General features: G+C 41.0%; 1 protein-coding gene across 1 annotated transcript in view; it reads right to left on the bottom strand.

Moving 5' to 3' along the window:
- The window catches only part of TRAPPC9 (trafficking protein particle complex 9), an 843,209-nt gene that overhangs the window by 638,731 nt on the left and 177,866 nt on the right, over nucleotides 1-26,612 (bottom strand). The window contains 1 exon segment of the mRNA XM_025214635.1: nucleotides 19,617-19,766. Within this exon segment, the coding sequence (XP_025070420.1) occupies nucleotides 19,617-19,766 (150 nt within the window).

Below are 26,612 nucleotides of genomic sequence, written 5' to 3'. Positions count from 1 at the left end.
GCTGCTAAAACGGATCCATCTCCACAAAAGGGAAAGCAGATTTTAAAATTGCATTAGTGAATAGTATAGAACATTTTGATACTTATATCTAATAACAGACCAAAGTAAACGGGAATAGATTTAGAACACAAATATAAATATATAATAAATCTTTCTGCTGTACTTCTAGGAAAGGTGCCAACTCTTAGTTTATTTTGCCTCAATGTTAGTTGAAGTTACAAAGCGTTACTTACATACCTCTATGGCCCCCATCCCCGTGTAGCCTACACAATCCACACTGCACCCCCATGCAAGTATAACTGCCTTACTATCCTACCCAGAACTCTTATCTTCTACAAATCTACAGCCTATATTTCCACAGCAATGGCACATGACCAATCGTCTCTCCATGGTAATAGTATAAGACAACTTGTCACTTCTATCACAAGAGTAGAAACTCCCATTTTCTTATCGTACTGCACAAAATAATCTCAAATGGTTTGAAATTTGCTATAACTATTATTTCACGAAATCTAAACTTCCACCATAACTGAAAACCACATTTCCATTAGCCGAGCCAACATTTCCAACCAGTTCATTATCGAGAAAGATTAATGGGTTTCAGGTTATTCTCCCTGTCTCATTTAAAGAAGCAGGTTAATAACTGTACTGTAAAGGATGGTCTTCTCTGTCCTAGGGTGGGCAAACCCCTGAATACGCTAGCTAGTCCAAGGAGTTCTCCATACTGAGAATATGTAGTATATACAAAAGGATGCTGCAGGGGGGTAGGGGGTGGGAGAGTCTAGTGGATGATTATTTGAATCTACAGTCACATGTTTTGGCTTGTATAACAGTGAGTGCTTTTCTGTGTCCAATAAAACCGGTCCTTGCAAATCTGTAAAAACCAAAGCATCTAGTATGCCCAGGAGACCACTGTGTTTAGCCACTCTACCAGAAGAAATGACCGCCTGTGAAAAGTCCAAAAAAAAAAAAGAAAAAAGGAGTGCTAAACTACCAGGAAAACCTGTAAGGTGCCAAGATCCCACATCCAATATTTAGGGAATATACTTTCTCCTCGGAATACCAACAGAGCCTGACAAAGCGAAGAAACACAGTAGTGGCCAACTCTAGAATTTGGATGAAGTACAAAGCTTTTTGGGTTTAGTTTCATATTACTTGTAGTGCATGCCCAGCTTCAGAGAGAGAGCTGAATTCCTCTAGTGGTTAGTGGACAAGGGGACAATTTTTCAGGACAGAAACCTAACAGAGGTATAGGCAAGATGATAGGAAGGGCTATGCAGAGATTAGAATGCTATTATTTTCTATGACTTGCTCCATTCAGTGAAAGGATAGGAGACTGCTCCATAAATTTAAATACCCTAACACTGTGCGGAATGCTTGACAACCAGACAATCTCAAGCATACCTATATCTATTATGCATTCTCTAGGCAGTTAACAAATTTAAATAAGCCACAGTGTTTCTTTTTTTACTTTTATGATGCAATGTAAATTTATACATTTAAATAGGATTTCTTTCTCCGACTTCCTTGAAACCCCTTTTGGCAGATGGAACGGTTGAAGATGAATGCTGGGTGCGCCTCCTGACTAAATCTTCAATTTTAAGATGAAGCTTAATAACCTGTTACTTGAGCTTATACACCTTTCCTCCCACTTCTCTACCAGACAGATTACATTTATTTACTAATTTATACACACTACAAAATTTCCGCATAAAAAACTAATTAGGGTACAGGAAATTTCTTGGGGAGAACAGACAAAGTGCTACAAAACAGAATTAGCACAAGTTTCCCTCTTCATAAATCCATGTGAAGAACAGTATAGTTGAAATACTGTAACTGAATACAAACCATTAAAACAACATTGTGTGTTAACAAAGATGAGCAGATTCGCAATAAAGTATAAGAAATTCTGAGACACAATAAATGAACAAAGCTGGTCATTCCCCTAGAGAAAAATTTCACTAAAAGCACATTAGCATTTTATCACCTCACATTTAATTTAAAATAAATACTTTTATAAGATCTTTTGTATTACACACTACCAAATTCCAGAAAAGGAAATTATCTCTTTATTTAAAATTAGTTTCTCCTTAATCAACCACAAGACTTAACAGAGCAAAAAGTCTTGTCCTAATGGGCGTTACTAATAAATGATGAAATGACCAAAGTCATTAAGCTATTGTAATACTTGACTTCGCAAAGGAAGGGCAAAACCAGTTTTGTCAGCATTATGCTCAAAAGATTCCAGAGAATTTCACAGAGGACTATTCTGATCACAGAGGACTATGTTATATAGATCAAATACCCAGAAATATATATTGAATGTGCTATCAGGAAAAGAATATTGAGTGTATGACACTAAGTATTTAAACACTACTAATGGGACATTTCAACTACTCATCTATAAACTAGTCAAATGTTTGACCAGAATAAGGTATAGAAAAGTAACCTCTAAAACATTTCCAGTGAACGCATCTTGGAAAAAACAGCCCTGAAGCTCACATAAATGAGGCCATTCTGGGCTTAGCTTTAAGTAATACATAAGAGTTAAGATGGAAGCCCCATACCATAGTATGATTAAAAGCAGGGGCCACATGTGTATTAAGCAATTTATTAAATATGCTACTCAGCAGCATTGTTCCAGTACAGATTTTAAAAAGGACACCAACAGTCCTTTTAGGTTTTGCAAACCTGAGAACAGCCATGGGGACAATGCCCTTTTATACCATCACGCCTGCCCAGTGGCTGAGGGTGTCCCAAAGAAGGATGAGTCCCAAGAGGTTTTCCATCTCCAAACAGGCAGCTAGAGAAATTAAGTGGAACGACATACTATACAAGACATGGAGACATAACCCCTCCACTCTGCAGTATCATGCTCAGAAGCCAGTCCAGCCCACTAGGCAACACAGACTTCTAATGAGAACCTTTATAACCTACCAACCACACTGAAACCCAAAATCATGACAAATATAATCTAAACCCAAACCTGGATCTCCAGTTTGCAAGACAGAAAATGAAAGCATTCCTACAACTGATTGACAATTTTGCCTCATGGAGTTTTACCCCCTTCCAGACTTCAGAAAAATACGGAGATCAGGCTACCCCCTAGCATAAGAATAGGTCCAGCTCACTCCATTCGGATGGGGAATGGCAGGGCTGTAAAAGAGCCCGTAATGGGTATTTGCCATCAACAAGCATGAACAGTCCCTTCTTTCCCTTATCAGGTGAGAGAGCCACAGTGCTCAAGGCCACACTGCCCAATGATAGCGAAAGGAGCTGAGCCCGACTTAACTCACCCCAGAAAATGAGAGAGTGGGACAAAGTTACCACCTTCCCCCTCACACATGCTACAGGGCATTGGGGGTGAGGAGGCTGACTAGGTCCATTGCACCTTCTTTACACAATATTTATCAAGACTTAACAATAGTTGAATAATTATTTTCAGAAATCAAAACTAAAGCAAACATTGCAATATTAAACTGTGATTAAGGGGGATTTCAAGAGAGAGATAAAAAGGAACCCTCCTTATGTTCTTAAGAAAATTCAGATCCTTAGAGACTACTTAATCGCACCATAAGTCATAGGAATAATATGCCTAAGCAAAAAAAGGGGCTAGAAAACAAAGTAAATATCACTGTCACCATGGACGACTGGTGCTGCCTTAGTCAGGGGGGGCACATCCCCCCCCCCCCCCCCCCCCAGCCAGTCAGTGACGGGAGGGGGGCATGCAGCCACTTCTGGGAGCGCCACGGTGCTCAACTCCCCAGTCAGCGCTTGCAGGTGGGAGCAGACCAGCACCCCCGCCTGCCCCCTGACACCCATCACTTAAGCAGCAAGCACAGCCAGGCAGGGGGTGCACCAGCTTTCTCAGTGGGTGCACATGCACCCCTGTGCACCCCCTACGTGTTGCCACCGATTGTCACTGTTCATTTTGACTATATGCTCTGTTTTATCTTTTACACCATGTCTGTCTTGTCTATTTACACTGTAAGCTTTGGAAGAGGAACTGGCCTTGCTTTGTGTTCGTATAGCATCTAGCACAGTGGGACATAGACACTAGTTAGGTCATTAGCTCTTAAAGCACTATAATTAATAAGAAACATGTACTGTGGCAGCCTAAATGAGATATAAGAATCAGCAGGGTGAAAAGGAAACTTGAAGAGCTCAGAATCTCAGCTGATGCAAACGCGCAGACAGAAGTGCAGCTCCCAGCTGTAACAGAGAAAGTTTTACAAAAAGTGTTCTGAGTTACAACGATCCCTCGGATCAAACAGAAGTTCACTGTTGGTTCCAGGGAGGAGGGGAATCTATAGCTGCTGACTGTAGCCTGCAGCTGGTTTCCCCTAGCAATGGCCCCATATCCTTGTGAGGCTGCAAAGTTTTCAGAATGGGAGAGGGGAAAGGAAACAGAGGGAGCTCGTTCTAGGGGTTCCCCAACCACTGCTGGATGGTGGGGTGGGTGAATTGGAGTGAGCACCCCACCACCCGGGGGGGAGGGGGGCGCTCCAATACACCTATCCCAGCCTTCAACAGTGGGTGAAAACACCCCAGACTGAACTCCTTCTAGTCCCTTTCCCCTCTCCCCTTCTGAAAACAGCTTGAGGCTGGCAGGCAACACAGACACAATTTTAGCAGATGCTCTGTTTTGAAACGTCCTCATCTTACCCTTCATGGCAATTGGCCATTTTTGAAGCTGTCTGCAGCATGCACTTATGTTTGGTCACAGCTATCGCCTGCTTTCTGTGGCCAGATCAGGTGGAAACTGTCACTTCTGTCTGTACCCCAAGATAAATATTCCAGTCTATATTCTCCATCACATTTACAATTAAAGATGCATCTGTTTTAAAGTGAGGTGCCTGACTTACAGAACACTTGAAGTGAAAGAAACAAAAGTATTGCAATGCAACAGAAATGAAAAAAAAAACTTCAAAGTTTAAAGAAACCTACAACTTCAAACACGATTTCATTTAAGTGCAGACGAACATACTAAACTGAAAAAAAAAAAAGATAAAAATAAAGGAAACAACCCAAATACCCCATTTAAATTGTTGGAGTGAAATATCCAGTAGCACATCCCATAATGAATTAAAGCAATACAAATATCCTAATATATTTCTGCAAGCTACATTCCAAGAATATATTTTAAAAGTTTAAAAATAAATCCTTTTCTACAAAGAAATAAGCCACTGCCGATAAGCGATATAAATACACTTGATTTTGTAAAGTAAACAAGATCTATTTGTCAACTAAATGACATTCCATTTAAAACAGAATGAGCAGCAAAGTAATTAAAAACAGAAAATAGCACTCTTATCCACGAGACAGAGAAAATATTTATGATAGTCGCTTGTATAGAGTACATACCTAAAATGATACTCAAAATCAACAGCTCTAACATTCCTCATGTATTAGATAGTCCATTAAGAACTGCTTCATTTACTCTGCAAGAATATTTTCCTTATTTAATGAAAGATTTTTAATGATGCTTTTCTGCTCACCTAAATAATCCTGCTACATTGATCCCAATAACAAGTTATCATTTCATAAAAGATCCAAAGGAGCAACTATTGTCAAGCATATGGAAAAATGGGGGTTCTCTCACACCTTAAATTGCAATGGCTTGTAGGAAGAGTATGCAATTGTTGTAATGTTGACACAACAGCATGCACTATTTTGAATTATCGGGCAAGTTCACATCTATTTAGATTCTTAACTGACCTCATCACAGGTACTCTTGAGCACTTTTCAAAAACCTTTTCTTCCCAGATGAGTAGATAGTTAAATAGTTCAAAGGGATTTCCTCATTTTGGTAGTGGTGGTGTTTTTTTCCTTTGGTCTTGCTCCTGCTGGTTTTGGAAGCATGTTAAAGCAGTAGTACGTGTGTGGTTTGCCTAACAACATTTTGGGAATGCTCATACAAAAAAGCTTCAGTTTGCATTTTGATTAGACCAAAAGAAATGTCAAGTTTATGGTCAATTCTTTTATATCCATCAGAGTGTAAGGTTTGTAGTTCAACTCCTATATATCAAGTTCTTTTTTTTTTTAATGCAAACAAAGATAACTGATAACAGGAGGATTAAGGAAAGGCACCTAGGGATGATCTAATCTCATTCAAATATTACTAAAAAAAACCAAAACAGTTTCTTAACTAAAATGAAAGGCTTTGTTACAGGACATATGGAAAAGTTAAGCTGACAGTCAGTGCATAATAAATGCTATGCAGAAAGTGGTGCCATGAGACTAGTACTAACAATACTGGACTAGGTGTCAAGAGACTCAGCTCAAGTCTTCATTCCAGCACTCAGCACTTCCAAGACCTTGCAACTCAATTTTCCCTGCCTATAAAACGGGTAATAATATGTAGCCTTCTTTGCAGAGCACCGTTATTTATGGCTGAATAGTAGTATAAAAAGGTCGTATAACAAGAGCTAGATATTGGCATTATTACAGAGGTGCTGTCAACTTCCACAAGTCTCGTAACATTTAGTGTTTTTTTCAAGCACTGTTTTCTAAGATCAAGATGTTTCACTGAAATGTAGCTCTTGTGCATGAAAAAGAAGCCCAAAAAACCATGTACCTTGTGTATTCTAAGGACACAAAAAATGATAAGAAAATGAGGCCAAAATACTTCTTAAAATGTCATGATTTTAGTAGAGTCTTGTGATTTTTGAACACTTGAGTCTGGCAGCAATGGATCTAAGAATCCTGTTTTTGTTGGTACATTACATTTGCCACTTGCCCACTCAGCTCTTTTTATCAGTTTCTCCCGAGAGAAATGTCATAACATTAAAACGAGTCAAATTTTCACGTGTCACTTTCCAACTTAGGAAAGCTCACTTCAGCCAACCCTAATGTTAAGCATGCACAATATGCACAAGAGGTTTTTCATCTCTAGAACTAAAATTCATTTGCCCAATATGTGGTGCCAGAGCACACAAAACACCAGCAGACTCTCCCTATGCCTGAAGAAGGGTTTGTGTGTCCAAAAGCTTGCAAAGAACAATTTTTGCAACTATTTAGTTGGTCTAATAAAAGATATCTCATTTATCCAAACAACCTTGTATGTCTGAAAAGGAGGGAATTTCTAAGTAGATATCCTTACTCTTTTCAATCTTTGTCTCTTTGGCTGCTGGTAAGGGTAATCCAGTAAAGATGCAACACCAGCAGGCACAGCACAAGATGGCATTATTTAAAGTAGAAACTAAAACACCTGTTAAAAGAAAAAGCAATAGAGATTTCTATTTCCCAAGCTTCCTAACTGTGCCCAGCACTTTAAGAGTCTGGCACAGATGGTCAATGACAGGAGTCCCAATCACCTTTTCCGACATTTCTTGCAACTACTTCTCCACCACAGGAAAACTGTTTGTCAAGATATACCTCCTTTGGCATCAACTAATGAACCATTTCAAGCACAGATGTCTAGAGTTAGTATTCATATCAGACAAACCTGCTCAAAAAAGGAAGATTTTGAAATTACTTTCTATTAAAGACAATATAACCTAAAAACAGGATGCTGTTCTGAATGGTCAACAATCCCATAATGGTTGGCATTGTTTCCCCCGCTTCCTGTTACTGTCCATGTTTTCCTCCCACCTGAAACTTCCAAATATATATCATCAATATTAAACTTCCAACATCAATAATACAAGTCTATGCTCAAAGGCCATCACTGATGAAGGGCTGGATAGCAATTCCATAATGCCTTAAAACACTTATTCTGCCCATGGGAAAGCTACAAGCAGATCTGGACTCATTAAAGCAGATTATTTCCTGCCTTGTCAGGGTAAATGCTTTATTAACATAAATATTTCTTGTTCTGGGGCAAAAAAATAAACTGCAGTACTATAATCTGTTTTAAGGGAAATACAGTATACTTGTTTAGGTGCTAAACCTTGGAATTTAAAAAGTCTATGCACATACCTGGAACAAGTATCCAGGTTGTAGCCATATTGGTCGAGAGGAAAAAACAAGCTGGGCTCATGGTAGAGGTGATATCTTTTCTTAGACCAACAAGGTATTTGAGAGGAAAAAAAAAAATAATTGCAAGCTTTCGGGCACAAACACCCTTCATCAGACACTGGAGAAAAGATTGTAAAAGTTCTGCAAAAATTTTGGTGGTCTAATAAGAGATATCATCACCTCTACCATGAGCCCAGATTGCTCATACCTGGACCAGGCCCTTACCAAACTCTATGTAAACAATGCTTATTATTTAAAGAGCCTGGGTGAAGCTTTTCACACCTCATTAAGACTCTTTACATTGTCTATTAGAAGCATAAAGTAGGAGTGTGTGAAGCGGACCGTATTCGATTCGAATTCGGCCTGATTCAGGGGACAGTATCCATTAACTGATTCTGGTGCACTTCTGGGTCCGCCACTGAGCATGCTGGTGACCCCCACCGTGCTCCCGCGGGACACTCCATCCGCCCCACCATCTCAGCATTCACGAGCCGTCTGGTACCTTGAGGTATGTAGAAAAGAACATATAAAGCTGTGTTTACGTCTGAATTGTCGAATCTCTCCGAATCAAATCAGAGGTTTCTGATTCGATTTGGAGAGATTAATGGATCTCCTGATTCTATTCGGATTCAGAGATTCGGCCGCCGAGCATGAAGCCCTGTGGGAAACATCTTGAAATTCACAGGACCCAATCAGTTATAAGCTGATTAAGCAGCTTTGACAGTTAGACTGCATACAGTTGTGCCACAAAGTAAACAGCGGGTTCAAAAAGCTCTTAGGCACTTAAGAAGTTTACATGCTTTACCAATTGCAGATCATTGGAACCGATTACAAACTGGATATGGCAAGACACTGCATGTTGTTGTTCCTCCTTCGAATTCAAAGATGACCATGATATCACTAGTTGGTTTGATTTCTGTGAACACATGAATGGCTGATCAGGCCAATATACTATGTAGTTAAGCAAACTCTGTACAATCTTCTCTAGGATGAAACAGAAACCCTATACCTTTATTTAGGTCCCCTGACTCAATGGAAATTGATCAGTCAAAACATCTAGGTTCATGACTGTATCATCTCAATACATCTAGGTCCCAGAAAAACTTTTTACAGCAGCAAGAATATGACTATTTGACCAGTGTACATGGGATGGGGCGGGAGAGCTCATTGCCTCCTTTTAAGGAAGAAAACGACGTTTTTTATTTTTCTGAAAAATCAAAAAGAACTATCCATGTAGCAGTGCTTACTCTCCCACTTGGTTGAAGTTATCACCACCAGAAACTTTTTTTTTTTTTTTTTTTTTAAACACAATCAATAGCTAGACAAAGAATCTGGTACAAATGGTTCATTGGAACATAAAAATATAAGTAGTGACATCCCAGGTCAGACCAATGGTCCATCTAAACTAGTATCCCGTTTCCAATAGTGGCCGGAGTGGATGCATTAGATGGAGAACATATGAAAAGGGTATATCTAGAGCAGGGGTGGGCAAAATGTGGCCCGCCAGGCCATTTTATCCAGCCTGCGGGGCCCCTAAAAAAATTTAGAAAATTAATAGTTATCTGCCCCTGGCTGCCTGTAATGTGGCCCTCAATGGCTTGTCAAACCTCAGTAAGCGGCCCTCTGCCTGAAATAATTGCCCGCCCCTGATCTAGAGTGATCTAACCTATCAGACCATCCCTGGCACCCATAATCATTGGTTTAGAAATGCCAGAGGATCCATCCAAGGAAGGCACAATGAAACTTATACTCCCAATAGAGACCATTGCCCAAACAACAACTAGTGACAGGAAGGAGAACTTGGTACAAATTTCCTTCATTTGCTGGAAATTTCCTGGGCATCAGGATCAAGACCCTGCAACCTGATAGCCAATAATTCTGATCAGAACACCATAGTAAAAGTAGAAAAGACTGGTCTTGGTGATTAGCTCTTGCTTCTTCCATAAACTAACCAACTTTCTATCAGAAAGATCCTTGAAAGGAATCGCCGCTGGCACCAGAAAGGCTGAATTTCTGATCAATAATACTGATATTGCATATGTGCCTGGCAAATATACCCAGGTTTCTTTACAATGCTTGAGGAAACTATCAACAAGATCATTGCCTCAGAAAGAACAGAACATATAGATTATATTTTAAGAGTCCAGTATATCAGATTCCAGAAAAGTTTTGTTGGTGGGGGTTTTTTTTGTTTTCTTTTTAACTATTATATGAACCATGTTATTTTTCACACAAAATCAGTTTCTCATGCAGAGAATTCCTGACCTCTGTCTCCATGTCACTCCAACATGTCTACAGTGTCTACCAGATAGCTCTGTAACGTAGCAATCAAACTTCTCACAAAGCTCCCTGGATGTCCTTGTAAGAAAGAGGAATTTCTTCTGAAACTTGAAGAACTGACTCTTGTGTGCTCTTTGGGAATTTTATAGTTGGCTTCCTGAACTAGATGCGTAAAACCTTTAGGTGCTGCCTCCATGAAGAAGTCTAAATACTGCAATGTATCTGACAACAGAAAAATATGGGTATTTAACTCTCTAGTTACTAGCTCGCAGAAAAAAAAAAAAAAATACTGAAATGTGCTATAGATGCTAGCTTAGAAACTTTTAGACAGTTCCCCAAAAGCACATAAATCATTTAGGAGATTAAGTCTCATTTGCTTTTTCAAAAGTGAACAATGGACTTCAAGCCCCACGTCTCATTGAAAGGACATGGATCCCAAGGGCTTGAGTCACTTTTGACAACAGAATGCTAGTCCTTATTAGTCACTTCTGTGCTTATGAGAATACAATTCTTAGTCCTTTAAGCAAAACAATGTTTAGCTACACTGAGAAACCCAGATTCTGGTTTTCAATGCTGAAGTTCATGGTTCAAAGTCCATATACATGCTCTCTAAACACACAGCCAAGGCTTACCTAAGAATGCCTACAGTTTCTATAAGGAGGCACCACTACTACATCATGAAGCTCCACCTTTGTAAGCAGCTAACTGAGACAGTGAAAGAGAACACTGTATTATCTACATGAGGGGCAATCCTGATTAAAGCCTCAGGAGAAGGAGCAGCTCAATTCAGACAGGAAGGGGAAAGGAAGGCATCAGTTCTTGCAGGGAGGGACAAACCTGCAAACATTAAAACCTTTGTCATAAGTGAAAATTTGAATATTTTTATGAATACTATGCATAAATTAGTTTCCTGCATATTGTACTGCTACCTGCCTAGATGCAAAGAGGTTGCTTCTATGCCAGGCAGAAAAGGTTAACCAAACCAGCAACATAAGGTGTATCCCTGCTCCAATCTTGGCAACATGGCTGTTCTTCTGAGGCTGAGAAATGATAGGTTAACAAAACAATGATCTATTTCAGAGTCTGAATCACATAAAGAGGGAGGGGAAGTTTGTGAGCCATAACAGACTGTCCAGGGCACGTCTATGGGAAGAAGGTGGCAAGCTGGGTAGATTCAGATAGAGACAAAGGAAGTAGGCTACAAAGGTGGTGTCTACAACTCAGCAAAAGGAATTGAGTCGAACCCCCAGAATGGAGAGAAGCTGAGGTTTGGTAAGAGCACACATATCATACCTTCGCCTATGTGCTTTGACCTTCGGGTGAAAAAAAATTATAACGATGTTGTGTCTTGAAGTTACTTTTAGTCACTTAAATCAGTTGCTGTCACAGGCTCCCAAAGGGTCCTAGATGAATCTACAGAAATAGGTCCAACTGATGTACAGAGCTGTAACCCAGGTGCTAGTCTGGGTGGGTGAATTGCAGAACTCTTCCCAGAAAACAAATTGCCTGATGCTCCAATACCTTTGGAATCTCAGGAAGCATCTCTCATGAGAAATAGCTGGGAAGCTAGTCAGTAAGCATGACATCCCCCCTCAAAAATATTTTGGACATACATAGGCATCAGATTTCAGGAAATTATTTCCACCCTTTTTAAAAAGATTGTAAAAAAATTACAAAGCAGATAATAGGGATGTAGTAAAAGCATCACATTTTATATATATATGTCCCCCACACACTAATTAAGGTTAGAATACTGTGGTTAACTAAGTTTTTGTTCCAGGATATGAAGCCTTGCCAAAAAAGCCTTTTTTTACTTGTAAACTTGTAAAACAGATGTATTCTAGCCTAAGCCTTTACAATTATGCCCACCTATTTTCTGAATGACCAGCTTGTTCACTTTGAATTTAAGTCATGGCCTCCTCTCCAATTTTTCCTCCACATTGAAGAAGTCTTTTCTCTCTCGTACTTGCCCATTTATCTGGAACTTGGTCCTACTTTCTCACTTGAAATGTTACTTTAGCTTTTCACTCCTAATCATACACAGGTTATTTTGTGGCACGGTACAAAGGATACTTTCTAAATCAGAACTCATTGCATTTTACTGTAAAGACTCTAAAAACTACTTACTACTTGAAATGTACATCCTCTCTCTCATCTAAGTATTGTTAATTGAACTTAAAACTATTTGAACGTGACTGTACCTACTTGTCATACAGTTTAAGGCCAGTCAGGGACCATTTCATTATCCAGAGCAGTGGTCTCCAACCTTTTTAAGTAGCAGATCACCTTTGGCATTTAAAAGCAGCCCGAGATCTACCGTGCATTGCCACTCCCCTCCCCACCCCCCAGCTGGTAAGTCGGGGGGGCGGGGGGGGCAGTTCGAGGCAAAGGGAGAAAAGATTATTTGGGGGCACGCCTCCCCAGAAAGTAAGTCCCACCCGGCCGGGGCCCCACTCAACCTATCCCTGCTCCTGCCTCTGCGGAACTCTCTCTCACCATGGGGGGCTTGATCTAGCCCCTGCCCCTTCCCTCCCCCACAGACTGACCTGCTGGGCTGGGGCACGTGCGTGCTGAGGCTGATGTCATCTTCCTGGACATTAGGAAGGCCTTTGACAGTCTCGCACCCTATCCTCATCGGGAAGCTAGCAGACTGTGGAGTGGATGCCTACACAGTCAGGTGGGTGGCCAACTGGCTTACAGACCACACCCAGAGTGGTGGTGGATGGTTCCTTCTCGGCCTGGAGGGAGGTGGGCAGTGGGGTCCCACAAGGTTCGGTCCTCGGACCGATATTATTTAACATCTTCATCAGCGATTTGGACAAGGATGTGGCGAGCACCCTCTCCAAGTTCGCTGATGATACCAAATTATGGGGCAAAGTTAGTACACCGGAGGGCAGGGAGCAGATTCAGGCCGACCTGGACAGGTTGGATCAATGGGCAGAAAGAAATAGATGCAATTTAATAAAGATAAATGTAAGGTACTCCACCTGGGAAGGAGGAACCCCCAACACACCTATAGGTTAGGGAGGGTCCTTCTCAGCAGCTCGGAGGCAGAGAGGGATCTTGGAGTCATAACTGACTCCAAGATGAACATGAGCCAGCAGTGTAAAAAGGCCATCAACAAGGCCAATCACACCTTGTTGTGCATTAGCAGGTGCATGACTAATAGATCAAAGGAGGTGATGCTCCCCCTCTATGCGACACTGGTCAGGCCGCAGTTGGAGTACTGTGTCCAGTTTTGGGTGCCACACTTCAAGAGGGACGCAGGGAATCTCGAGATGGTCCAGAGGAGGTTCCACTCGCATGATTAGTGGCCTTCGTGATAGACCCTATGGGGGGAAGTTGAGAGAGCTGAATCTCTTCAGCCTTCACAGAGATGACTGAGGGGAGATCTTGTGGCCGCCTATAAATTTATTAGGGGAGGTCAACGGGGAATAGGGGAAGCACTGTTTACTAAGGTGCCCCAGGGAATGAATAGGAATAATGGGTGTAAACTAGTTGAGAGTGGATTTAGGTTAGATATTAGGAAGACATTTTTCACAGTAAGGGTGGCCAGGATCTGGAATGGGCTTCCAAGAGAGTTGGTGCTATCACCTAGCTTGGAGATCTTCAAGAGGAGGCTAGATAGACTCCAAGAGGCTCCGAGATCTACTGGTGGAGTGAGAGCCACTGGCTGGTGACCACTGATCTAGAGACTAATGCTATGAACATTTCATCCAACTAGTTGTGTTGACCCTAATAACTTGTTTGGCTGAAGAGTACTTTCTAGAAACTCATCCAGTCTTATACCAAAAGGCATCAAAACTTACCATTTAATTGGTCATTTGTTCCAATAGTTAATCATTGTCATTAGCGGCATTTTGAGCCCTACTGTTACTTGGAATATGTCTGGGTTCAGTTTCCAGCCAATCCTTCTTCTTATCCCTTTCTTCACTTGATTAAAGAGCTCTCCAGTATCCAGTATTCCCTGCTGTGAACATACTCACATGCTTCAATCAAGTCACCTCTCAAATCTTCTTTCTGGTAAGCTAAAACACACTGAGCTCTTAAAAACACTCACTGTACAGCACTGTCTCCAGTCCTCAAACCATTCTTGTTCAACTTCTCTAGTTGTTCAACCTCTCCAAACAGGTCTAGCACCCGAACTTTTACAAGTAGTCCAGAGACAAAAATCACTTCCCATCTCATTTTCACTTTCTATTTCCAAGAATCATAGTAGCCCTTTTTGCCACACCGATATACTGGGGCCCATGTTCAGTTGCTTGTTCACTATGACTATTTAAATCCTTTTCAGAGTCAGTGATTTCCAGGATACACCTCCTCATTCTGTAGGTATACATCTAGGAACACACAATGCAGAGCATAAATTTACATTTGCTTTATTAACATATTTGTTTAAGTCTTCTCAGTTTACTAAACAATCTAGATAGTTCTGCATGACTGCTATCATTTACTGTTTCACCAACATTTATGTCATCTTCAAGTTAAACATAAAATCCCTGGAGATACAACTTGCATTGATGAAAATGTCCGAACTAGTACTAAACCATGCAGAACCCTCCCATTTGATGACACTTCCAATAAATGGATACTTTGGGAAATCAGCTAATCAGTTCTTAACCTATTTAATATATGCTCTATTCATACAGAATGGTGCTTTTTAAAATTCATACTGTATGGTTCCAATTTTTTAAGTGAGAATATTCTGTAGTATTAAAGTCAAACAGCTTAGGAAAATAAATCTAATTGTAATATATTTATACCTTTTTTTGCCTATCAAACATGCTCATAATTGCAACGAACAAGTGAAAGATGTTTGACAAAGTGTAATGAGATCCATCTTCCACACATTTAAAAAATGAGAGCAAGTGAAATCTTCAAGTCTTACTTTGTGCATAATGACTGAAGCCCAGGGTAGGAGGCACACAAATAATAGCAGCCCAAATAAGCCACCATCCAACAATTCTAAAGGCAAAACAGAGGCTAAAAAGCATTTAGAAAATTCATTTTCAAAATAAACATGCAAGTACTTAACTTGCCGATGAATAAGTAATCACTGCAGTTTCCATTTAAGCTGTAAGAACATGAGCTGAAAAACTCTAACAGAAAAGAATTACAGCTACTATTTTGTTGGATAATTTTTTTCCCCAAATATATAGTTGTATAATAACTGCAGTGTGTAATCTGTCCTTTTTGTGCTAAATCTCCATTATAAAGTATTAAACGGTGTTAATGGAAGCAGTTGTGGCACCAAATGAAAACAGATTAAAGTAATAAATGTGCTGCTAAGGACATGGCTTTTGTTTAAAAGATGAAAATATTTGGATCACCTGTAAATTTAATTTTTAAAAGGAAAGAAGATAATGCACTCACTCTAGCGGCACTATCAATAAAGGCCATGCCACAGCTGCCTCTGACTTTTCCGATTCTTGTAACTGTGAATTTTAAAACCTATACTAAAATTACAGCAGCATGCAAAAGGTGGTGTTGTATCAGTTTGAAATTCAACCAGTATTCGTATTAATATTTGATTGAGTACAGTATCAGTCATCCAAAGAGATCCAGGCTCTTAGGAAATGGTAACTGTTTTTACTATGGCCCTCTTTCATTATTAAGGAGGAATTGGGCCTGCTCACTGCAGGCAGAGCCATAACTAAGAAGTTTGGAGCTCTCCGTGGTGGCGGCACATGGAGCAGCAGCTGTGGCCAGACCAGCAGGGAGGTAGCTGCTATTTTTGCTGTCTCACCCTGCGTCCCCCCACACCACAATTCGATCCCCATGTCTGGTGCCCTGATCACACCCCACGCTCCCTTAGCCATGCTACTGACTCCAGGCTTCAATTAGTACTCGATAGCAATTCTGTTTTAGAGAAACGACACAGTAACACTGCTATTAGGGTTCTAGTTGTACTTGAAGCTCAGGCTCATACCGTAAAGTTTCATAGTTTCAAAATTGACTGAAACTTCACTTGTGAACAAGCTTAGTTGGTGTTGCCTTTTTGAGTGCCTGAGAGACATGGGAGGTAAGGGTGCTTCTTGGGGAAATTTCAGAACTGTGTGAAAAAGCCAGCATAATTGCATATATAAAACAAGAGTAATACCACAATGCCCTTTTATAATGTTTTTTATCAGTAGAAATCCAAAACATTTGACAAAGCACTTCCATTATAATTATTGTATAGGTGGGGAAATTGAGGCACACAAAGGGAAAGTAATTTGCCCAACATCACCCCATAGGCCACTGGCAAAGCAAGGAAGAGACCCCAGGTGTCCAAGGCTGGGTCCAGTTCTCAATCCACCAGTCCATGGGTGATAAACCCAGGGCCTGTGGGCCATTCCTGGACCCTGGAAGTGTGGCATGCAGTCCACAGGGCTCCACACAGGTCTGTAAATTTGGCAGGAGGGGAACACTGATCACAGCACATGGGAAGCAGCTGAGGCCATGCAGAGCCAGGTACAGGCAGCCCAGGGCCCAATCCTGATGCATGGTGCTTAATCCAGCCCATGGACCACCCTCACGCCATTTATTTCACCCGTGGAGCCAAATGCTCGAGCACCACTGCACTAAGCCGTTCTCTTTCCCATAAAACAAAAGGGAATCTGTTAAACTACTAGCTCATAAAAGCGACATCTGTTCTGGCAGAAGGATTCTATACTGCTTAAAATGCAGGACTGGCTGGATGCAAGGTTAACCTTGATAATCTTTGCTGGCATTTTGGACCAAACCACAGACCGGTGGGGGCCAACCTGTTTTGGGTGATGTGCCACAAATTAGTTCTGCACTCTCCTCTAGTGCCCTCCAATCCCTGTCCCCTGCCTGATTCACTGCTCTGCTCTTTGCTCCCTGCCTGATCTGATGCTCTGCTTTCTGCCTGATCTGATGCTCCCTGCCCTATCTGCCACTGTGTTGCCTCCCTCCCCTTCCTAATCTACCATGTGCTACACACAAAGGCTTTGTCCACCCCTGCCATAGAAGATCCTCATGAGTGCCCTCCCTATACATTAGACTGTAGCATGAGAAATGCTATACCAATAAGTACGTGCAACTTAATGTGATACACTTCCATGTTTTGGATTTTGCTTCCTATTTCCCTCTTCTGGGCCACACACAAAGCTTCATCCAGAACTGTGTGATCACCACGCGTGTGTATTTTGGCATAACACTCCAGTACTGAGTGAGGTAATTTGTTGGGGGATGCATGTAGGAAAAGGAGATTCAGGGGTCACACAGCTAGGATGAAAGTTAATTTGGAACAATGGATAAGGTGACATGGAGTGATGCCATCTGGTCTTAGGTGCGTGACCGTTACCTCTTCCAAGTGCCAAATCTGTCAAGTCCCCTCTCCCCCCCCATCCCCAATCTGGGACTGCCATGCTATAAAACTGCCATGCTTTGTTACATTTACTGAACATCTTATATGATTTGGTGTATTTCCAAGTTCCTACAGAAATCAAGGTTAGCGGTATTTTAAAAAACCACATGTCAGGATGCTAAACACAGTATCAAAGTTTGGGAGGACCTAATTGTGTGGGTTTTGGGGTTGGGTTTTTTTAACATTTGAAATTGGCCTAATATTTCTTTTCTTTCCCTCCCTCCTTGTTATTTTCCAAGAATTTTCTCTCACAAGTCTCAGACCAGTACTAATCATGAATTAGTAATCAGAGCTTTTCAGCTAACATTTATTTTAACAAAACTTTAATTATTGTTATTGTACTGAGTGTTAGAAGAAGCATTTTGATCATATAAATGGTAATATAAAAGATATGTACTTAACACTAGGGAAGTTTAATAAGAAATCATTAAGCCTTTATCAATTATTAATATCAATTCTGCCTAAATGAATTCACAAGTCAAATCCAGAGCTCAGTCTCTCTCACTTAAAATAAATTATGTACAAAATATAATTCTGTTGGTCATTCTCGTTTCTGAAAACATTCCCGTTTCAAATAGTTCTTGCACATAATGCATAATGGCAATTAAATCAGGAAATAAAACTCAAGTAATTTTTTATGTGCCTTATCTTTACTCACTAAGGTATAGGAACATCCTGTTTAGGATGACTCAATGTTGGAAGCGTATATACTGGCATATTAATGCATGTTGAAGTGCATGAATAAACTCCCAGGTGCCATGTCTTCATGTGCGCCTGAGATCGCAGCACGTGGAGCAGGGTTGGAGCCACCCCAGATGGCAGGGGACCCAAGGGCCAGCCTGCCAGCCCAGTGCTGCTTCTCCAGGTCAACATGCCATGAGGCTGGCTGGGGCACAAGAGTGCTTCAGCGTGGGGGTTAGCCAGCAGGCAGCCCCCGCAATGAAGCACCCTCACGCCCCAGCCAGCTGGGGCAGCTTCTACACACACACACACAAAAAGACTCTGCAGCCTTTACAAGTACTTTCCCACTCCAGTTTTACAAGAATTTTGTAAGTGCTATCTTGCTGCAGAGTACATTATTTAATTTAGAAGTTTTGCATGTGTAGACATGTGACATATATTGTACAACTAATGAATCTACTTCGCAGTAAACATCTCATGTATATGCACCCATTTCCTGTTTCTTCCTAAGACCCTTTATTAATTACTTTAACACAATAAACCAGGCAGTTGAAATATCACCATCTAAAAATATATTTAATATTTGAACAATTTCTCTATTTTGTGACGTGCATTCTAATAACTGAATACTTGACACTAGTATCTATAAGACAGTTCGAAAAATTCAGGCACAAAGCTGCATTCTTGTTTATTTGATTTGATGCCACACAGATTCTTAATTACTACAATAAAAACCCTCCCTGTAAATATTGCATCTTATCATCTCTCAGTAGTCAGTCAGTCATTGGAATTCTGCAGGATGCAAATTCCACAATATCTGTGTGACTAACTCATCTGGATGAATAAGTCCATATGTTCCAAATAAACAAGACCACAAATGCACTGCATAACTAGAGACAGGAGATAGCCAGCTACACTTAAGTCATCACTGTGTGCATCTCCTTTTAAAGCCCTCTGGTGCTTGGAAACTTGGCATCAAGAGGAATTAATAAAGAAAAATAAAATATTGCAAAAATCATCAGAAAAACACGCTCTGAAAGAACTCCGCATTGGGAAAAGTTAAATAATGTAACTTAAGTCCTCAGTAGGGTGAGAAGTTTTGGCCATGACAAGCTCCGACTTGTGTCAACAAGCAATCACGAAGATTCAGTCCTAAATCCCTACCCATGTCCCATAGGGTTTGTCCCACAGGGTTGCACGATACAAGTGTAGAAACAGAAGACACTTGCTTCATCCTCTGATTTTGAACCAATATGTCAAGAGTTTTGAGTCCTTGCCAAAATAAAATCCCATGCTCCAAACAGAAAATAAGTTCATAACTCACCATCAAGGTCTTGCAGAAGATTTTCCTGACAGGAGAAGTCCAGCTTCACTTTAATGTTTACAATAAACGTTGCAATCTTCCCTGGTTTTAGAGGGAACTGGGCAAGGGTGTCTTCTAGCTTCCAACTGAGGAAATCGCCATACAGTTTTTCTACATTAAAAAGAATATAATTTTGTTAGCATATGCACAAGAACAAAGCACTAACTTTCAAGTTTATAACAAACAGATACCATAATGTGTATACAAGTGCCATACATATACACTATAATTTTGCAGTACTTTTTATTTTCATTTGATTTTTCATTTTCTGTTTTAGCCAACTTGTTTTTCAGAAATAAAAAATTAAATCTAACGGTGTCTAAAGGAAGCAGGTTGGTATACACTGGCTGAAAGAACAACGTGTTTCTTCAAATGCCCCAAATAAAAATTATTAAAACAGCAGGGAAAAAAAAAAAGTTAGATGACTGCTATTGAATCAGAAGGGTGCATACAATATGCACTTTTCGCACTCCAGAATGCAACCTAAATGAGCTAAACTAACTAGCGTTTAATCATATAATCCTTCCAACCAGGGGACAGGACATGCACTAGTAAGCATAGAGATTCTCACATGCTTTCCATCACCAAGAAACTAAACAAATTCAATACCAAAGGAAAAAAAAAAAAATCAATGAACTGTAATTTTGAAGCATCTTCAGTTTGTTATTTTGGTGGCTGGGGGGTTATTTAAGTTGAAGGTTCTACCTCTTAACAAACAAACTCAAAGTAAAAGATGCCTGTGTCACCTATTACGGCTGATGCAGTTAGGCACTGGAATATTAGGGATGCTATAGATCATTCTTACCCTACACTAGAAGGTATCTGTGGGGGAGCTTGTATACCAATGACCCACCACCAGGAATAACTCTAGCCACTTGTGTCCTCTTCCCATAGACATTAAAATGACTCAAAAATGTCAAGTTATAAGAAAAATAGCATGATACATTCCATTACTATTCGCTGGAAATATATCATTAAGATAATTTACAAAGTGAAATTACCCAATGCACTCAATGAGCACTGATATAATGCAAAGAATTGCTCAAATAAATGCAGGCAATAAATTGTACAACAATGTGGTTTGGCAACCAACAAAACAAAGGAACTAAAAATAAAATGTTGTCGATTATGTGCTGTCAAGTAAGACCTGAACTGCACCCAAATACCAGCAACAGGCACTCTAAAGTAATTATAACAAAAGCAATTAGTAAAATTATGCAACCAGTATAAAGAGTAAACAGATATGAAACATTCAAAGTTATGGGGGGAAAATGGCAAGTATGAAAAATGACACATTGTTGCCAACAGTGACATCTAGTGATTAACTACTTTTTCTGACATAATATTCAGACCATAAACAGACACAAAAGATCTCAGCTAAAATCCTGTTTCGGCAAGTCCCTGTATGACCTTGAGCAAAATCATGCAGCTTTTCATTGCTTCAGTTCTCATCCATGAATTCATTAATATTTTTAGGCATTTACATACTATAGTGATGACCATCATTGGCCAGGCTACAAATACATAAAACAAATGTGACGGTTTGCCTGGGAGCATCTTAAAGAAGGTTTTTATTCATAATGGCATAGACTGTACCATTTGTACATTAAAGGATTCTTCAAAAGGGAACCAAGTCATCAGAATTTAAACAGTGCTTTATAGGAACCACAGAAAAAAATATGGATCTCATTCCTTTGGCACACCAATCTATTGGCTCTTAAAGCACTAGATAAGGCCCAACATACTTCTCAAGATTTTGTGTATAGATATGATGGTGGGAAATTAGCATGAGAGAGAAATTCTAGAATTAAAGATCTCTATTTCTATACGCATTTTTTGAGAACGAGGCAGAGAAAGAGATTTCCACATTCATCCAGGAACTAGAATTTAGAAGCTGAAAAATGAACAAAGGTTGGTTACAAAGAGGATGGAGTTAAACTGTTCTCAGTGGTGGCAGATGACAGAACAAGGAGCAAGGGTCTCAAGGTACAACAAGGTACAACAAGGGTAGCTTAGGTTGGATATTAGGGGGAAAAAAACCTCTCACTAGGCGGATGGTGAAGCACTGGAACGGGTTACCCAGAGGTGTGGCAGAATCTCCATGCTTGGAGGTTTTTAAGGCCCGGCTCAATGAAGCCCTGGCTAAAATGATCTAGTTGAGAATGGTCCTACTTTGAGCAGGGGGTTGGGACTAGATGACCTCCTGACCCCCTTCCAACTCTAATTTTCTATAATTCTATTAAAATCTCCATTTTATTCCTTCTTAACCATAGGATCATAGTAAAAGAGAGCTGGAAGGGACCCCACAAGGTCCAGCCCCTGCTCAGACTGGGGGTGCCTACCTCATCCCCCATTAAACCATCCCAGCCAAGGGTCTGTCCAACCTGCCCTTGAACATTTCCAGGGATGGAAATTCCACAACTTCTCCAGAGCGCATATTCCAATGACAGACCACCCTGATAGTCTGGAAGCTCCTCCTAATCTCCAACCTAAAATTCCTCTGTTGCAGCTTGAGGCCATTGCTTCTAATCCTGTACTCTGTGGCCAGAAAAAAGCCAATCTCTATTTTCCCTGTAATTGCCCTTCAGGCATTTCAAGACTTATCAAATCCCCCCTCAGTCTTCTCTTCTCCAGACTAAATAACCCTAGTTATTTCAGCCTATCCTCATAAATTATGCTCCCAAGGCATCTAACCATATAAAGATATTAAATAATACCAGACCCAGGACAGACCCCTGAACAAGCCCACTCGATACCTCTTCCCAACTACATGCTGAGTCATTGATGACTGCTCATTGAACACAATGATCCAACTAGTTATGTGTTAACCTTACAGTACTTTCAGCTAACCTGTAGCTTGTTAATGAAAATGTAATGAGAGATGACATCAAAAGCCTAGCAAAAGTCAAGGTACATCACACCCACTGTTCTCCTCCCATCCAGAGCTGGACACCTTATCAAAGAAGGAAATAAGGTTGGTCAAGCACGACTTGCTCTTAGTAAACATATGTTGGTTGCTCCTGATCACCTTGTTCTCTTCTAGGTCTTCACAATAGATTGCTTGAGCACTTGCTCCATGATCTTTCCAGGGACTGGATTCAGGCTGACCGGTCTGTATTCCCTAGATCCTCCTTCTTCTCTTTCTTCCTGATGGGCATTATATTTGCCCTTTTCCTGTCATCCCAAACCTCACCCACCATCCACAAGTTCTCAACAAGCACAGCCAATGGCTTCAAAATTACCTCAGCCAATTCTTCCCATACTTTAGGGCGTATCCCATTGGCCCGGCCCACTGAAAAGCACCTAGTTTCTCCCAGTAATCCCTGATCTATTCTGCCACTACCCTAGGTTGCTTGTCTCCTTCCCTATCTCTGCTACCCCTAGTTGTGAAGACTAAATTTAAAAAGGCATTAAATACTCCAGCATTCTCTGCATCATCTGTAAGCTAGAACTCCTTTGCCTCTCTCATGTTCTCAAGTGCTGTACACGGATATAAGCTAAAACATCTTTTCCCTTGTCTAACCACTTCTCATGTCAGCTCAGTACAGTGGATTTTTCCATAGGAATGGGGGAGGAGGAGAAGATGAAGGAGGGGGAGGAGAAGACAGAAAGAGGTGCTACAAAAAGAACACAATAAAACAGCCTATTAGGAGTGCTGTTTGGCCACAGTGGCCTCTTCCTCCTTTTACAAATTAAACTGTGGCCAGGTGATCATTTTAATTTTCTATAGCTCACCAGGGACAGTAGTTCAACATTCCAGACCGATGAGAAGGGGAAAAAACAGATGAAAAACACTTTCTGCCTCCTCTTCCTGGTAAGCGGAAACATAACAGTAAGATAAAGATTTTTTTCCCCTGTAAAAATGAGTGAAGAAGGATGAGGCCTGACAAATATGAGTATCTGAACACTGAGCTGGTTTAACAAGAAATTGATTCTAAGAGAGTTTCTCATCAAGATGCAGAGTATTAGGCGTGAACGGACAGTTCGCTGACGGTATTAAGAATGTCTAACACAGTAAAAAGAAAATAGATCAGTGAGAAAAGCCCAGTTTAGGTTAAGTAATCCGAGTCATATAGTCCCAAATTTAACAACTGTAATTACAGGATAAGATCTGAATATTTCATCTAAAAGGGAAATTATAGTAAGAGGAAGAAGTTAATCTGCATGATTACCTACTGTCAGTCTATAATCTGCTATAACTCTTCTTCATATTGTTTGGTAAAATCATTATTAAATTTGCTATATTAGGAGTGGGCGGGGGCAGTGCTAAAGGGGTGACTACAGGGTGGATTAGCCACCCCAAAATCCCTCACTTCTTGATTTGTTTCAATATTGGTGTTAAGTCTCATGCCTGGCACAGGATTTTAGCAGGGTATGGTATTCCTTTAATGGGGAAGGATAACCCTAGCAGAATCAGAAGCTGGCAGGATGTCAGACTGTTTGTGGGATTTTTCTGAAATGACTGGAGTGTCAACTGCCATTTGGTAATCAAGGCAAAAACCTCCTGCAATAGTTTAGTGTCATCCAATGCCTGTAAACCATTTATCCCAGCAAGAGGAATAGGTCAGTAATGTTGCTCTGTCCCTAGACTCAGCTCCCCTTGGTAGTCACACATCACAGGGCTGGGAAGGGAAGTGGACAGAGAAGAGGACTTTTTAGTTCTTTGCTGTAGATGACTATCACAGATGTCTCCTTTAATGCCTTTTGAAAGCGGGCCCGAATATTCCCAAATAGGGGCATGGTAGCATCCCATATGCATACTCTTTGAAAGAGTGCTCTTGTCGAGAATTAGCCCTATCCTGGAGCCCAGGCTTTCTTCAGACCAGGCAGCCTTTGGACCAAGGAGGAGCTCCTGTGATCAAGTTCTCACTCTCACCTCCTTTACTGAAGTGAGATTCCAAAGAAGACAGAAGACCAGAGTAACCTTTATTAATCTCACTTTGGCTTATGACACAGTATGGATAAGGGGCCTTACAGTTACATTGATAAAGACTATCTGGTACAAAAAGATTATTGCAATACTGTTTAATATCTTATCAAACCACAAGCTCAGAGTTTGCCTTGATGGTAAAATAAGCAGGCCGATTCATCAGCAACAGTTTACCACAGGGCTCTGTTCTGCAACCCATCATCTTCAACTGGTACATACACGATATTCCGCAGACAAAATCAAGAAGATATATTTATGCTGACAATATTGCCATCCTAGCACAGGACTCCTATTCTAGCGTTATTGAAACCATACTCAGTAATGATTTGGCAAAACTAGAAGGCTATTTTAATTAATGGTATTTGAAGCCCAACCCTGACAAAAGTTTATTCCTTTTTTCATCTCACTATCAGGTGAACGCCCAACTAAGAATCAGGTTTGTGGAAAACGAGTCACCTATGACTAACCTCAAATATTTAGGAGTCCACCTTGACCACAGTCTCGCCTATAGGCATCATCCATAAACGACTAACAACAAACTTGCCACATGTAATACCATCTCACAACTGGCTGGTACAAGTGAGGGAAGCGATGCTGAAGCTTGGCTGTGTGCGGGCCGGGAGCAGTCCGAGGTCCTTGGGGGCACGCGGCGGGCTGTGACCAGCAGCCCTGGCACGCGGGTCGGGGAATGCAGGCCGGCGGACTAGAATTAGGCATGGACACTTAGCGGTTGATTAAAGATTATTTTACTTACACCAAAGATGGTCGCGGTGCAGGCAGGAAAACTTGCTTGAGTTGCAGTTACAGACAGAAAAGAAGAGAAGCGGACAAGACTCCCTTCCACGCGAACTCTAGCCCAATCCGGTTGAAGGCTCTAAACACGCGAGCCCGTCGTGTCAACCGAAGAAAACAACTCGGAGAAAGAGCTCTGGATACACTCACACGAAGTTTGCTAGGCTCCGTGGAACTTGTGTGCAGGGAAGGGGTTTGTCGAGGGATCGTTCGGTGACGGGGAGAGGCCAGAGGTTGATCAGACCCCTACAGCCTTCTCAAGGTACACGCTGGGTCCAATAGGCTCCGCAGCGCTTAGAGATCTTCACGAGACGTGAAGTTCTCCTCCTCCAGATGGTTGTGGAGTCCTCCAACTTGGGCGGAAACCGCTCAAGCCTCTTATACGGCTAGCAAGCCAATCACTAGCCGCCATGTGGGAATAATTTAGAACTGGCCAATAGTGGGACACAAATTTGCACGCGGGTGGCGGGAACTCCTTTGCACCATGCATTTCTCTTTGCAACTAAGAAATGCACCCTGCAAAGAAAGCTCCTGGTGGCGGGAAATAATTTAGCAGTGCCGAAGCACACGCACACAAAATCACACCCTTGGGTTGTGACAGGCTGAAGCCCTCATTTATTCAGCAGCTGATTATTGTGCCCCAGTTTGGGACAGGAGTGCTCATACCAGCCTGACAACTGAATGAAGCAATGGCATTCAGAACTGGTACTTGCAGATCCACTCCTGTTCCCTGGCTGTCTGCTCTATCCCTCTTCCTAATCTTTGACATAAACAGGCTACTTCAAGAGTCAAGAAAAAAAATGCTTATAGTCATTACCAATTTTTGAGGAATTTAATGACCCCTCTGGGCCCAAGCTCGAGACCATTTTGGAGTATGGGAAAAACGCTGAATGATGAAAACTGACATCAAGGAAAAAATGGAACACAACTGACATCATTAATAAACTTCTCATCACGGACCCCATATCTAAACCTTCTGACTTCTTTTTATCAAAGTGGAGCTGGACAACATTGAGCAGGGTTTGTACTAGACAAGGTAGATGTAACTACCTACTACATAAATGGAATTTTATTAAATACCCCAAGTCTGAGTGTGGTGAAATCCAAATTATAGCACACATCACAGAGGAATGCCCTATTTATCATTTCAATGGTTGCACTGAAGACTTGCACCAGGCTACTGATGTTGCTTTCCAATGGATATCAAATCTAAAACAGTCACTCTAGTCTTATCC

Source organism: Alligator sinensis, unplaced genomic scaffold (genome assembly GCF_000455745.1).
Source record: "Alligator sinensis unplaced genomic scaffold, ASM45574v1 scaffold721_1, whole genome shotgun sequence".
Classification (NCBI taxonomy): domain Eukaryota; kingdom Metazoa; phylum Chordata; order Crocodylia; family Alligatoridae; genus Alligator; species Alligator sinensis.
Note: the sequence above shows the minus strand (reverse complement) of the source record. Positions and strands in the feature narration are given on the sequence as shown.